The sequence below is a fragment of the Chinchilla lanigera genome, unplaced genomic scaffold (assembly GCF_000276665.1).
Source record: "Chinchilla lanigera isolate Chin_1 unplaced genomic scaffold, ChiLan1.0 scaffold00015, whole genome shotgun sequence".
Lineage (NCBI taxonomy): Eukaryota > Metazoa > Chordata > Mammalia > Rodentia > Chinchillidae > Chinchilla > Chinchilla lanigera.
The window spans coordinates 14,892,583-14,907,877 of NW_004955416.1; the positions used below are offsets into that span (position 1 = coordinate 14,892,583).

Below are 15,295 nucleotides of genomic sequence, written 5' to 3' on the forward strand. Positions count from 1 at the left end.
ATCTCATTTTCCATTAGCCCCTCTCACAGTCCTTCTGTTCTGTCCCACAGTCTGTTGCTTCTCTCTCAATGTAGGAGCGATGTGAAAATCACAGATTGGAAAGGATCTGAAATCCAGTCTACCTTTGCTCACATCAGACACGAGGAATTATTACTCCCACACTGCCCGTTGCCAGTGTGTCCATAAATCCTGCAGACTCCTGGTCCTGCAGTGGCTCACCCTGGGCTTCCAGGTCCCACTGTTCCCCTCGCAGGCCATTTTTCCATACCCCAGCCCAAGGGACCTTTAAAATGACAGGCTTGTCCAACTGCAAGATGGATGTGCCTGCCGCCTCTGCAGAGGACTCGAAGCTGCCTGCGCTTCGCCCCACACCCTGTGGAAAGCCTGGGGGAAGGACAGTTGGGCTGGGGGCAGCAGCCATGTGCTTGTGCCGCCTCGGGTGGGCTGCGTGAGTCTGGAGTGCAGAAGAGGTCAGAGCTGGAAATAGAAATGTGGGTATTCTCAGCAAACAGTGGGGACATTAGTCTTGCAGCCAGACAAGTCTTGGCACTCAGGAAGTGGACAAGGGAGAGTGAGGCCCACACAGGTCCCACCCTCTGCCCCCGCCCCACACACTGCTGCTGGCTGCCCTGGCTTCTGCAACATTGCTGCTAGAACTGGATGGTAGGCCCTGCCCTCTGGGCCAGTCTGCCGCCTCTGCAGGACTGACTTTGCCTTGGCCTTTTGAAATATCAGCCCCTGCGCCCAGTGCCCAAGTTAGCTGGCACTTAACAAACATGAGCTGAATGAATGAATGAGCATGAATTCAGTGGGTTTTCTATGAGTGGTAATTTAAATTCCTAATTTTATTCTCATGCACAGAATCTTTATCGTCTGATCCTGAGGTTTTGCTTCAAATTGATGGTGTTACTGAAGACAAGCTGGAAAAGTATGGTGCAGAAGTGATTCCAGTGCTACAGAAATACTCTCAGTGGACACTGCCAGGTTCAGTACCCCCAGCCTGTCTGAATGTTAAACACTGCATCTCACCAGATTAGATTACAGGGTTTCTGGGTTGTGTAATGCTTCCTTCATCTTGTCACACGGAAGTTAAAGTCCTCAGAGGAGCCCCATGGCAAATAGGCACCTCTGAGAGGACATTGGCATTTGGGTTTCCAGGGGAGATGGTCATTAAACCCACACATAAGGCCCACGTGGGGACCTGTGAGTCCAGGCACTGCTGCTTCCACCGAGGCTGTGTCCAAGGAGTCAGGAGCCCTGGGGACCATCTCACGTCTGCCACCCTGTGATCCTTGGCAGGGTACCTGCAGCCTTTCTGTGCTTCCGTCCTTATTGGAGGAAGGAACATGTTCCTAACAATTGTTATTGTTATCTAACAATCCCGTCTAAAGATAAAATTGAAGAACAGAGTTTGAATGTTTTTGAAGAGTGAACACTGAATCATTGAATGCCATTGTGGTTAGTCATTTTAAGAAGGAATTGTTAGCAGGCCTTCCCGAAGGCCACTGTGGGCCTGTGCTATAGCTTCACATGAGCTGAAGGAAGTATTTGCTGGTGGGACATGGTCTGCCCTCCACTGACATTGCCGTGCTATATGACCCTGCAGACCAGCCCAGTCCAGCGTTTTCCTGTTTCTGTAGTGGGCTGAGGAGGGGCAATGACAGTGCTGAGCAGGCCAATGACAGTGCTGAGCAGGACGAGAAACAAGTGAGCACATCTTTCACACTCTCTTTCCACAAGTTTATATCCACTGGCAAACTGCTGCAAGGTAGGATCTTCATACATTCTCTCACATGGTATTTGTTCCATTAACAACCATGCTGTGGGTCCCTTTGAGATTCTCTTGGTAGGAACATAACATTTGTTCCATACGGTAACTGATCTGGAGGGGGCTCTTACAGCATAAGACAAGGCAGCTCTGGGGAAGCATCAGGCAGCATGGTCACTGCCCTCTTGGGCCTTGTTGTACTACCCCATCTTCACAACACCCAGGTCGTGTGTGTTGGAGGTGAGCAGGAGGCGGCTTGCTTTTTCCCAGTCACACAGCTAGGTGACCAGGGCTCTTAGCCCCTGAGCTGCAGTCCCTCCCCATGTGACCAGGGCTAGAAGGTGCCATGGTGGGATCCTGATCTTTCCACGCCATCCGCGGGCAGTAGCTACCCCAGAGGGTGTGCTAGGCCAGCAGGAAATGGAGCTGGGGTCACTGGGTGACCAGGAAGGAAATGTCTTGCTTTTGAGTTGCTTTGGGATGCAAATCCCTATGGAAATTACCATCTTCTTTGCAAATATATGCTTTCATACAGGCCAACTCCCTGAAGAATATGTGGAATGTCCACAGCACTTATGAAAAGATGGGGCTTTTGTCTTTGAAGTGTTAAAATATGGTTTGGAATTTTCTGATGCCCATGTTCAAAGATGGGCAGAACATAGTTTATTATTTCCCTTATATTGTACTCTTTGAGCGTGTTTCCAGTGATAAGTAATTGCCTAACATTTCTGTAGCGCTGTGTATTTTTCAAATTGCTCACCAGGATTTACTGCTCAGTCAGTGACAAGAACACAAGTCTGGGGCCGGGGATATAGCTCAGTGGCACAAGCGCCTGCCTGGCAAGCATAGGTCCTGAGTTCGATGCCTGGTACAAAAAAAAAAAGAACACAAGTCTGGCTCAGCAGAGTTTGAGTAGCACTGGGATCCCTAGTTTAAAGACTATCACACATTCTCTAAATAACAATTTCTGATTCCCTTTCATTTAAAAATAATTGGCAATGAGCATATTGGAGCTTTGTGAAATGGCAAAGAAATGTTTGCTTCTTGCTGAACTGTTGAAGCTGGATGGCAGGAAAGTGCCAGCCAAGCAGCTGGGTACTGGCGGAACTGGGCCCCTGAGCCGTGTGTCTTCATAGAGACAGACCGGTAGACAACCTAGTATCGCTGGTAAATGTCTGCCTCTCCCTTCTGCAGCCGAGGAAGCTTCCCCAGGGACCAGCCTGTCGGGCAACAGAGGCACGGGGAGGAATGCCCCTGAGGAGCTGGAGGAGGAAATGCCTGTGTCTTCCCACTACTTCACAAATAGAACCAGAAATGAAAGAAAGAGGAAGAAGATGTCAGCCTCCCAGAGGCCCAAGAGGAGAAAAACTAGTTTCGGTGGCTTCAAAGCGAGGGGGTATGTTCCTTGATGTCTTTGGCAACCTAGGGTCTCAGGGAAAAAGGGACAGTGCATAACTGCTCTGGTTTGCTTTGAAGCATTTACTAAAATTAGCCATTATTCAATATTGCCTTTGCAGCTAATGGCTGATAATTAAGGACTGATCCACAACACAAACATTGCTTCAGTGTTTTTTTTTGTTTGGGTTGGGTTTTTTGTTTGTTTTTTGGTTGGGTTATTTTAGTTTGGGTGTTTTGAGACGGTCTCACTGTGTAGTCAGGCTGGCCTTGAACGCTTGGCAATCCTCCTGCTTCATCCTCCTGAGTGCCAGGACTACAGGTATGCACTACCACACCCAGCCTTGCTTCAGATTTTTAAATACTCTATTCCTAAGCTGATTATGACCATAATGTTCTAGTTTGTAAAAACTTCTCCAATTTTAACTTTACCTTAGAAATTTTTTTGTTTTTAGATAATTTCTCTTCTCCAAGAACCTTTCCACCAAAAAACCTATAAATCATTTACTTTGAAGGTGACATGCAGAAATGAAAGCTCATTTAAATAAGTAACAAAGAGTTTTATGTCTTCCTGGCATTTGTGATTCTTTTTTCTTTTTTTTCTTTTTTTTTTTTTTTGAGAGGGTTTCGCTATGCAATTCAGGCTGGCCTTGAACTCACAGCAGTCATCCTGCCTCAGGGTCTCGAGTGCTGGGATTACAGGTCTATGCCAGCACACCCAGCTTGGCATTTGTGATTCTGCCAGTACCTGCTACACTGCTTTTGTGGCTGCAGAATTCTGTGATGCTCCTCCTGGAGGCACATTGCTCTCCTTGCCATTCATTAATACCCAAGAGACTCAACTTCCAGCCTTTACATGGGTAGCAGAGAAGAGGCCACAAAAGCGCAACCAAAAAGCCAGCTAAGCCCTATTCCTTCTGAGGTCATATAAGGTCAGGCGTGTGTGGCACGCATGTGCACAGGCCATGTTTCGCACATGGACAGGCGTGTGGCCTGTGCAGGTCAGGCATGGCAGGAGCATTTGGCTGTAGACACACCTGGCTTCTTCAGGGGCTGCAGAAATGGTTTCCGTCCACCCCTTCCCACTTTGCTTGGCCTCTGGGCTGGGCCGTGTCTGCTCTGGGGTGCTCTCCGCACAGAGCAGGAGCAGAGGTGGCATCTCACACCTGGGGCCGGCTTAATCTTCATAACAACGCTGTGGCTGAGAGCCTTCTCACCGGGCTTCTGCTAGGGCACACACGCATGTGCACCCCTACTCCCCTTTTGCCTTGTAAGGCCTTGCTGGATGGAGACCATCCCTAAAGTCTGGAGAGTGTGGCCCCAAAATGACTGCAGGTTGTAACAGAATTACTTGCAGGAATAGGGAAGCAAGTCTGCAGTCAGCTTTTGCAAGCTGTTGTGTTTGCTTCTGCAGTTTTTCTACTTCTTTTCCTTCTGGGTAATAAAAAACAAAAATTGAGTGGGGGAAGAGAAAGGAAAGCAAATGTTACTGAATTTCCATTTCTCGTTAAATCCATAAACAAACATCTTGTATGTGCTAATCCTTCTGCCAGAGCACAGAAATTAAGGGCATATTAAATGTTAGTTTAATTTGTGGTTTTTAGTGCGCAAGTGACCGCCAGATACTCTCCAGTGAAGACATTTTCTTATTTCCTTCGTTTATTTCTCCGCCTTAGGAAATACTTATTTCCTCAGTGGCTCTTGCAGAGCAGGAGACCTCACAAGGCATCTGGTCCCGCTCCCTTGAGTGGCGTGCGAGGGCGCCTCTAGGTTCTTGCGACCTGGTCTCATTGCAGAGGGCTAACCCACACCCTGACCCTAACCCTAACTCAGAGCTTTCATTTCTGCATGTCACCTTCAAAGTATGTGTGGCCTCTCATCTCAGTTGTACCCATTAGAACAAAGCAAACCGTGAGACAGCGCTCACCCCCCTTGGCTCCCTCGCTTGGTTTTCATAGTATGTGTTTGAGGGGGTGAAATGCCTGCTGTGTCCCCGAGTGTGGTTCCCTATGAAATAGTGAAGCCTGGCCTTGCCCACAGCCGGGCCCCATCCCCACGCCTCTTCAGTCAGCTGTGCTTTGCGAGGGGATTCTCCTTGCTCCCCACGGGCTCATGCTTCCGTCCTCTTGTTGCATTTTTACCATCGGCAGCCTCCGTGCATCTGCACTTCCCTCGGCTGCCTGGTCCCCAGCCCGCTCACCTGGCTGTCCCCACACAGGCACAGGGATGCAAGGAGTGTGGCCCGCGGCCAGAGACCCTCACTCCACCACGCCCCAAGTGGGCAGCACACAATGAGCCGCTTGTGCTGGGCTGCAGTTGGAGTGAGATGGGGCCCGGAGGAGACATGGAGGCTGCTGTTGGCAGATTCATTCTGTAAATCAGCATAAACAGCAGGGCTTCGTTTCTCAGCGGGAAATCAACATAGGGAATCTTCCGCTGCTTCTCTGCCATTTGGGCAGATCTTTGTCAAATCTGCAGTAAAATCACCCTCCAGCAAGGGTTTTAGAGTATTGCAAACCACTCTTCACCCAGTGCCCCCAAATGTTATCCAGGGACTGTGGCACTATTTGGAACGCTGGGCCCCAAAAGAGAACTAGGAGGCCACTCGCCAGCCCTGGTGCTATGGGGTCTCTGGGGTCCAGCCAGCAGAAAGCGCCCCTGGGGATGATGCTGGCCCAGGGGTGTGTGTTCTGTTTTATTTTTGGTGGCGAAAGCTGTTATCCTCAGGTCAGCAAGGCAAGTGACATGCAGGAAGGACTTTGTCCTGGGCTGTGAAGCGGCTTTTCCCCTGGTTTGAAAAGGCAGGAAGTGGGGCTAGGGATTTAGCTCAGCGTCAAAGCGCCTGCCTGGCAAGCGCAAGGTTGTGAGTTCGGTTCCCAGTACCAGAGAAAAACCAAAAAAAAAAAAAAGAAAAGAAAAGAAAAGGCAGGAAGTGACCTGGCATAGTGGCACATGCCTGTAATCCCACCTACTCAAGAAGCTGAGCAGGAGGATCATGAGTTTAAGGCCAGCCTGTGCAACTTACTAAGACTGTCTCAAAATAAAAAGGTGTGGGGATGTGGCTCAGTGGTAGAGCACCACTGGCTTCCACCCCCAGTACAGCACACACGCAGGCTCATGTAGGCAGTGAGTGGGAGGGTGTAGCGGGCTGATCTTTAGATGTAGGCAAAGGAGCTGCCAGCGCCTGGCCCCGACAGATGTGCCAGGCCAGGGCATGAGGCAGTGCCTGGCCCTCCGCGGTGAGCTGCATCAGCAGCCTCCCCTGAGCCAGGCCTGGATGGGAAGAGGCTCTGCTCCTTGTGACCAACCTGCCAAGATCAGAGCCCAGCTCTGCCCATCGCTGCTTGCCCAGAGCTGCCTTGTTTGACACTGCAAATGCAGCACCTCTGGGGTGTGTCAGCCAGGGGTTTGAGTGTCTCGTGCACTTGGTTGGAATAGATCTGAGTATGTGGTCTCAGCTGACTGTCGCCTGGAACGTGTGGGTGGGGAGTAGTGTGGACTGGTCACAAGTCACAGAATGAAGAAACAGTCCTTGACATTTCAGAACAAGTTTAGGACAAATTTGTGGGATGGGCAGTGGTCCTTTATCCCTGGGAAATAGGAAATTTACCTTACATAGGGTGCGGTGGGGGGAGACGCAGGCAGAAAACGCACATACATGAGACCAAGGAAATTATGGATGGTAGCTCCAGTGGGCTGAGAGAAAGAGGGCCGTTTGCTTTTATTTTTATTTACCATTTTAATTTTCTCTTTGTCACATTTAGGGGATCTACCACATGCAGAAGGATGTCTTCTAAAAGTAAATCCTCTGACACAAATGGATCCAGCTCAGCCTTGCATAGCTCTCAAGCAACATCAGGAGCCAGTAGAAAATTGGGGATTATGGCACCACCAAAGCCTATAAATAGACCGTTTCTCAGGCCTTCGTATGCATTTTCATAACAACCCAATCGCAGTGTGCGTAGATCTCTGTTGTCTGTCAGCGTCAGACCATCTGTGACTATAGAGCTGTTAGTCTTGTTACACCATTTGAAATTTTCACTCATATCTATTAACATTTAAATAAATGCTTGGGGTGCTAGTTTTTATTTTTCAAATAAACAATTTCTTTTGAATGGCATGTTTTGCTGCCACCACGAGCATTGTGGCCGTTTCTCAGAAAGTCTCAAGCAGCAGCTGAATCATCTCTCAGAGAGAAACTGTAAGCATAACACGAAACCCAGAAGGCAAAGGCAGACACGCATGGGGCGTTGTGAAACTGTGAGCTTCTTGTACAAGACGCCGCCAACAAAAGTAAGACAAACGCTACAGAAAAGAGAAGTTGTACAAGTCAGCCCTCGTGACACATGCCTGTAATCCCAGTACTTGGGAGGCTGAGGCAGAAAGATCACCTTTAAGTTCGATCCCAACCTGGGCTACATAGTGAGTTCAAGGCCAGCCTGGACTGCATAATGAAACCTTGTCTCCAGAAAAAGAGAAGGGCCGGGGATATAGCTCAGCGGCATAAGCGCCTGCCTGGCAAGCACAAGGTCCTGAGTTCAATTCCCAGTACCAAAAAAAAAAAAAAGAAGCAGAAAAAGAGAGAGAAGATATATTACAAAGGATTAAAGTTACACTATATAAACAGTATCTATAAATCATTAATGAAAAGCCAGCACCAAAGACAACTAAACAAAGGATGTAAATAGAAGAAATATAAGTAACCCACAGATTGATGAAAAATGCGCAGTCTTCTAATTAGAAATAAGAATTAAAGGCATCAGATGCATTCTTTCACCTGTCAAGCTGTCAGCTCCGGCCTGGCGTAGTGGCGAGTGTCAGCAGTCCCAGGTGCTCAGGCCGGGGTGGGAGGTTCACTTGCACCCAGAAGTTCACGGCCAGGCTGAGCAACACAGGCCCTGTCACTTAAAAAACCCACCACTGCGAGGCATGGTGGTGCATGACCATAATCCCAGCACTCAGGAGGCTGAGGTAGGAGGATTGCCACAAGTTTGAAGCCAACCGGGACTACACAGTGAGTTCAAAGCCACCCTGAACTACATGGTAAGACCCTATCTCAAAAACACACACATTAAAAATAAATAAATCGGGGCTGGGGATCTAGTGCAGTGGCACAAGTTCCTGCCTGGCAAGTAAAGGTCCTGAGTTTGATTCCCAGCACAAACAAATAAACAAGCAAACTCATTCACCACTAGAGAAAATGGTCAAACATTCTTTTAGCAAGATTATGTCAAATACTAACATTTCTCCTGGTTTACCCTCTGTTAGGTGTCTCACCCCCAACCTCAGGAGGGAGGGAGGCCCAATCAGCTGCAGTTGTTGGGGTGGTTGAGCCCAGGCCAGAGCCTGAGCCACCCCTGGGGCCGCTGCTTGAGGTGAACCCTGCACCCGCACTGAGGAGCCACCTGGTGCCCATCGCAGCTGTCACCAGGAGGCTGGGGCGGTGAGTGCCAAGGCCAGTACGCCTTTACTTAACGGTGCCTTCCCGACGGACCGGCGTTGGTCCCCCGTGGCTGCGTGGCTGGAGGACCTCGGGGGCGAAGAAGGAAGGGAGAACCAAGGAGACAGGCAGTTGGAGCCCAGGCTCATGTCTCGGCACAAGGTCACCGCAGAGCCTCACCTTGGTGAGGACACAACTCAGACTGTCCGTGTCCCGCTGCACCCACGATGGGGGGCTCGGGTGAGGTCCTTTTGTGCCCTGCTTCTTTACACAGCCCTGGGCACGCAGCTCAGCCTCCCAGGAGCACGCTGTGCCATGGCTCCCGGGCTGTGGGGACATCTGGAGGGCAGTGCCACCTGCGGACGACCGCAGCCAGTCAGGGCAGCTCGCCAGGCTCACACCCAGCTGCAGGGAGAAGCCCGGCCGGGCCAGGCTCCAGTCGGTTCCTGTGCCCCCAGGCACGGAAAGGGCAAGCTCCTTTCCTGCTCCTGCCTGACTTCCAGCGGCTGAGACACTCGGGGCGGGGACGGGCAGCCCTAGGGACAGATGCAGGCAAGCGGGCAGGAGTGGTGACGGCAGAGCTACCCCAATAGGGACCCTCGGCGCAGAGGTCACCGTGTCCAGGACGCCGCGAGGCCCGCTTCTGCTGTCCCCATCGCCCCTCCGCGGCTGTGTGCTCCGGAGCTGACGGCCTTGCCCGCCTCCAGGGATAGGTAGCTCAGACTTTGGGATGAGAACAAGCGCCAAGTGCGCCAGCTGTGCCAAGGGCGGGCCAGCACTGCTCCGCTCGTGCTGGTCCCGCTCAGCACCCTGCACCCACCGAGGAGGCAGGCGCATGCCGTAGTCACCTTCATGTCAAAAGCAGAATTCTGAGAAGTTACATAACTCACCCAACCTACACAGCGAGGAAGTGGTAATAAGTAGGCTAACCCGCCACTCGCTTCACCCTGAAGTCCCAGTTTGCATCTGTTCCGTGTTGTAAGGAACACAGCTCCTTTTCATCTGCGAAAGGGTTCCCGTGAATTAGGTGGAATCCAGGTCTGTGCTCTCTCCCAAGACGACCCAGGCTCTCTCCGACCCTATTTTCCAAAGCTTCGGGGGCCTCCTGCTCTGACCTGCTCTGCTTGAAACCACAGGCTCCAGGGACGGGCTGCAGATGCGGCAGCTGAGTGGCCCCTCTGCAGCAGAGTGGGAGGGGAAAGGTCACAGTGGGGCCCCAGGGTCTGCCGTGGCCGTGCTGAGCAGCTGCTAGGTGACAGCACCCGAGACACATCACAGCCACCCCACGTGAGGATGGGCACCTGCATATCTAGTGTCCCCACCAGGTCCCTGGTGCCCAGTCGAGTGCACGGGGCCCCTGTCCCACCCTCAGCAGCCCTGTGGCCTCCAAGCCCCCGTTTCCTCCCCGCACCCTGAGCATTGCAGCCGACCGCGCCTCTCAAGCACGCCGTACACATCCCATTAGCCAGGGAATCACAGGCACCCGCCAGCTGGCACACAGGCGCTGAGGGCACCAGGGAGAGGGAAGGCAGAGCAGGACTGGGTTGGAGGATGGGTGCCCAGGAGGTGGGGGCAGCCACTAGCCTCCAGGCCAGGGGTCTCCGTGTCTAGCTGTCTTCACTGGGGCACCCAGTCTCCTCCTTGGTCCTCTCTTTACCTTCTAGGAAGAGCAGTAGGGACACAACCCCCGCTCCAAGGACCCCCTTCCTGAGCAGAAAGCCCCTTTCCTAGACTGCCCCGTCATTGGACCCGGGGACCCTCTACCACTGGGCCACAGTCCCAGCCCTTTTTCACTTTTTGAGAGTCTTGTCAAGTCACTGAGTTGCCCACACAAGGCTTGAACTTGTGATCCTCCTGCCTCAGCCTTCCAGAGTGCTGGATTACAGGGGTGTACCACCATACCTGGCTCCTCTCTTCACTTGAGACCTAAGTACCCTGGGCCAGCTCACCTGCCAGGGCAGCCATGTGACACAGGAGCTACTGCTCAGGGAGAGAGGGTTGGGGGACCCCAACCCATCTGCAAGGACTTTGCTGTGATTTGGGTAGTGGTTGTCCCCTCAGAAACTTGTGTGCATTTGATTACATTGTTGCAGCTCTGGGAGGTAGAACCTAAAAAGGGATTAGGTCCTTAAGAGGGGTAGACACCTTCCTCAAGGGCCCAGGTTCACTCATAAGTGCATTAGTTATGCAAGAGTGCATTAGAAGCCTGGCGTGATAGCGCACGCCTGTAATCCCAGCACTTAGGAGGCTGAGGCAGGAGGATCGCTGCAAGGTCGAGGCCAGCCTGGGCTACAAAGTGAGCTTAAGGCCAACCTGAACTGCATAGCAAGAGCCTGTCAAGAAAGAAAGAAAGAAAGAAAGAAAGAAAGAAAGAGAGAGAGAGAGAGAGAGAGAGAGAGAGAGAGAGAGAGAGAGAGAGAGAAAGAAAGAAAGAAAGAAAGAAAGAAAGAAAGAAAGAAAGAAAGAAAGAAAGAAAGAAAGAGAAAGAAAGAAAAGAAGGAAGGAAGGAAAGAAAAAAGGAAGAAAGGAAAGGAAGAAAAGAAGGAAGAAGAAAAAGAGGGAAGGAAGAAGAAAGAGAAAGAAGGAAGAGAGAAAGAAAGAAAAGGGAAAAAGAGAAAAAAAAGGCTTGGACATCCTGTCACAGGACAGGGAATGTCACTGAGGTGGGAGCCACCCAAGGTCCCGCCACACCCTCCTTGTCTCTGCTCAGGCTGCACCAAACCCAGGTTCTCCCCCAGGGCCTAGTGACAGGGTCAGTGACAAAGGCATCTGGACGCCCTCCCCAGGGAGAGTAAGACAGGAGGATGGGGCCTCAGGCCAGCGGGACCTGGTGTCCAAGGCCACCTCCCTGTCACCCCCTGCTTCCCATTGGCCTCAGTGTCCAGTCAGTCTCGGTGAATGCTGATGTTGTGGTCAGTCGCTGTCCGTTTGTTCTCTGGCTGATGTCCCCCGTGCACTGGCTCACAGCTCCCTTTCTGCCCTGGGCACCTGGGGTTCACCTGCAGGTGGGGCTCCCTGCTGTTGCCATGGAGAGAACCTCGATGGGCCTTAGGCATCAGTGTGACGGTTTGTGCTTAAAGTCACTCTCCTGGCCTAGGCCCCAACAGGGTGCACCCAGCCGAGGGAGGAACAGACTGCAGTCTCGGCAGGCGGAGGAAAGCTGTGCAGCCCGGGCCTGCGCACCAGTGTCACCTGGACAGCAGAGGGCCTTTGTGAACACCCCTGGGGGATGGCAGAACTGACACTGTAGAAAGAAGCCTGGCTCATCCCTGAAAGGTGATGATAATCCATCTAACAGGACGCACCTACACACCAATGCGACAGTCTCCCAGGCCCCCATCTTTTCAGACTCTGTAGCATAGGGCGGGGCGTAAGACGTGTTCCAGGCTGGACAGGTGACGTGGTGCAGAGGCTTGTGGGATGCCAGGCAGGAGGCTCGCAGCCCCACAAGGGTGGATCCTCCCAGCCTACCTCTTCCCCTTAAGTTACCGAAATGCAGAGCCCTCAGAGCTGCACTTAGCTGGGTATGGTGCAGACACCACTGATCCCAGCAGTCGGAGGCAGGTGTGCAGGATGGCCGTAAGTTCAAGGCCAGCCTGGGTGAGTTAACAGGCCACTATCTTGAAAAAGGGTTGGGGATGTAGCTCGGTGTAAAGGCCCTGGGTTCAATCCCCAGAACCACACACACATACACCCCTTGCCCTTCTGTGGGTGGACTGGTGGGTTCCAGTGTCTGGAGCATCAGCTAACAGGGGCTGCAGTGACAGGAACTGCTCGGCGATGACGCTTCCGCCTGGAAAGGGAAGGAAGTACACGGCCCCAGCTGACTGGGAGCGTTGCCTAGACGCCAGCAGCTTTGTGCTAGAGAAAGGTTAGGGAGATTACGAAGCGGATCAGGAAAGAGCCCACAGTAGAGATGACCCAAGGCACAGCAGGAGCAGCCAGCAGAGCTTGATAGGGGAAAGCTGCCGAAGACCACAGCTAAAGCTCCATTAGGGTGCAGCGTATGCCCTGCAAAGTAGGTGAGTGGTGGGGAGGAATGAAATGACAGCAGTGTGTCCCAAGAAAAGGATAAATAAAACAGAAGATGAAATTAGGCTCAGTGGCACACACCTGTAATCCCAGCGCTTGGGAGGCTGAGGCAGGAGGATTGCTATGAGTTTGAGGCCAACCTGAGTTTGAGGCCACATAAGGAGTTCAAGACCAGCCTGGAGTAAACAATGAGGCTCTGTCTTGAAAAACTAAAAAAATGATCCATGTCAGACCGTCCTGGCTGACTAAACTTTTTAGAGAATAAAGAAGAAAGCTCTTCAGACACCCAAGAGAAAAAAAAAAGTTGTGTCCCCAGGAAGGGGAGGAAAAAAAATGTCAATCTGGCCTCAAATTTTTCCACAGCAACATTCAATGCCAGAAGACAAGGGAACAGAGTCTTCAAAGTTGTGTGGAGCAGAGGAAGCCAAGAATATTACACCAGTGAAGTTGTTCGGATTTATAGAGAACATGGAAAAGGTCAGAGAAAATAGCACCCCGGAGCCCTTTTTGGAAATCAGACCAAAACTGCTCAGCAGTGAGATCTAGCTAACCATTTAAAGGGTACATTTTTTAAGAGATAAAATCATGACTCTCATACAAATATAAATGAGCACATGTTAAAATTTTCATTTAACTCATTAATTAGTAACATGTGACAGCCGATTCAAAAGAAAGTTTAAGCTCATACACATACGTAGGCAGAGGAGGAATGTTGACTGGCTTTGCATAACGATCAGGCAGCCCTCAGTTTCGACATGGGACAGAGTTGTTTGCATTTCTAAGACTAGAATCATCTGGACTGCTGTGGTATCTGCAGCTTAAACTTGCTGAGAGACACGAGTACCCTGAAAAATTAGGTAACAGGGCCTGGGGATGTAGCTCAGTGGTAGAGCAGTTAGCTAGGACAAGGGAGTCCCTTGCTCTATCCACAGCACCACAAAAAGAAAGGTGAAGGATCAAAGTGACCCAGGGAGTGAGCGAAGTCAGTGGTAGAGGGTGTGTTTAGCACATACAGGGACCTAGGCGCAAACCCGAGGGCTACCAAAAAAAAAAAGGAACTCAGAAGGGGGGTTCCATTTTCCAACTATTTTACAGTGTTTTCTTATGCAACCAAAAAAAGGGCTCAAATGCTAAACTCTGAGACAAAATCAGGTTTATAAATGAATGTCACAAGCCAAGCATGGTGATGCACGCCTATGATCCCAGCACTCAAATGGCTCAGGCGGGAGGATGGCCACGAGTATGAGGCCAGCCTGGGATACATGGTGAGTTCAAGGGCAGCATGGACTGCATACCAAGACCGTATCTCAAAAAACAAAACAACAAAAAATGAATGTCATCTGGGCATGGCGGTGCATGCCTGTAATTCCAGCACTCTGGGAGGCTAAGGCAGTAAAATGGCAATTTTGAGGTCAGCCTAGACAATTTAGTAAGACCCTCTCTCAAAAAAGGTGATGGAAGTGCTGGTGATGTAGCTTAGAGTTTAGTGGTAAAATACTCCCCCAGCCTGTGTAAAACCCTAGGTTCAAGGCCCAACGCCAACCAAAAAAAAAAAAAGGGGGGGGGGGGGGGGTGTGCCCCGGGGAAAAGGCCCAACCCCCACAAAAAAAAAAAAAAAAAAAAAAGATTTAAACACAAGCTGAAAGACAATGCTGGGAGCATTATAGTGGCAAAAGAGTGTGTTATAAACCGTGACAAAGTAAAAATATTAACGTCACCAGCAGGAGCTAAGGGAGAAGACAAGAGGAAGGAGGTGTCGAAGGGGGCCAGTCTCCCTTTTCCTTCCGAGAAATGACCCCTCCTGCTCCCAGGGAAACATTTGTTCTTCTTTTCCCGGACATCATTCTCTCCGTGAGTTTCATAACCTTTTTTTTTAACCTTAGAGAAACCCATTATTGGGCCAGGGATGTAGCTCAGCGGCATAAGTGCTTGCCTGGCAAGCCTGAGGTCATGAGTTCAATTCCTGGTACAAAAAAAAAAAAAAAAAGAGAAACCCATTATGAAGTATCTCTTGTGAAAAATAAAGAATTTATACAAGACTCAAAAATTGTTCTTCAATGGTTTTTTTGTGCTTTGTGTTTTGAGACAGGGTCTCCTGTGTTTCAGAGCTGGCCTTGAACTCCTCCTGGATGCAGGATCCTCACACCTCGGCCTCCTGAGGCTTCTATGTTTCTTTCTGCTCAGCTCAAGTAAGAGTACATCTTTTTTAGTTTAAAATAGAACAGATGGGCCAGGGGTATAGCTCAGCAGCATAAGCGCCCATTGGCAAGCACAAGGTCCTGAGTTCAAGTCCCAGTACCAAAAAAAAGAACAGATGGAGACTGGAAGGTAGCTCTCTCAGTGGTAGAGCACTTGCCTAGCAGACAAGGCCCTGGCTTCAAGCCCTAGAACCACAAAAAATAAAGGAGCGAGAGAGCGAGAACAACAAAAACCCAGAATAGAACATGTATGGTACCAGCCTTGTATTTGGGAGCTGCAGGGACTGGAACCCAGGGCCTCACACCTGCTAGGCAAGCACTCTTCCACCAAGCTACTCAAAAACTACTCAGCCCCAATCCTCTTTTTTTTTTTTTTTTTTTCTGGTCTTTTTGAGACAGTGTCTTGCTATGCAGTTCAGGCTGGCCTTGAGTTCACTTTGTCTTTTAAAATTATTTGGGTCT

The 15,295-nt window shown here is 50.6% G+C and overlaps 1 protein-coding gene across 3 annotated transcripts in view; it reads left to right on the top strand.

Moving 5' to 3' along the window:
• The window catches only part of Blm (Bloom syndrome, RecQ helicase-like), an 85,113-nt gene extending 77,830 nt beyond the window's left edge, over positions 1–7,283 (top strand). For all 3 annotated transcript variants that reach the window (XM_005381505.2, XM_005381506.2, XM_013512656.1), the window contains exons 20-22: positions 862–984; positions 2,963–3,164; positions 6,928–7,283. In XM_005381505.2, coding sequence (XP_005381562.1) covers positions 862–984; positions 2,963–3,164; positions 6,928–7,105 — 503 coding nt within the window. In that variant the 3' untranslated portion in view covers positions 7,106–7,283. The remainder of the gene's footprint in view (positions 1–861; positions 985–2,962; positions 3,165–6,927) is intronic.
• Positions 7,284–15,295: the final 8,012 nt, after the last annotated feature.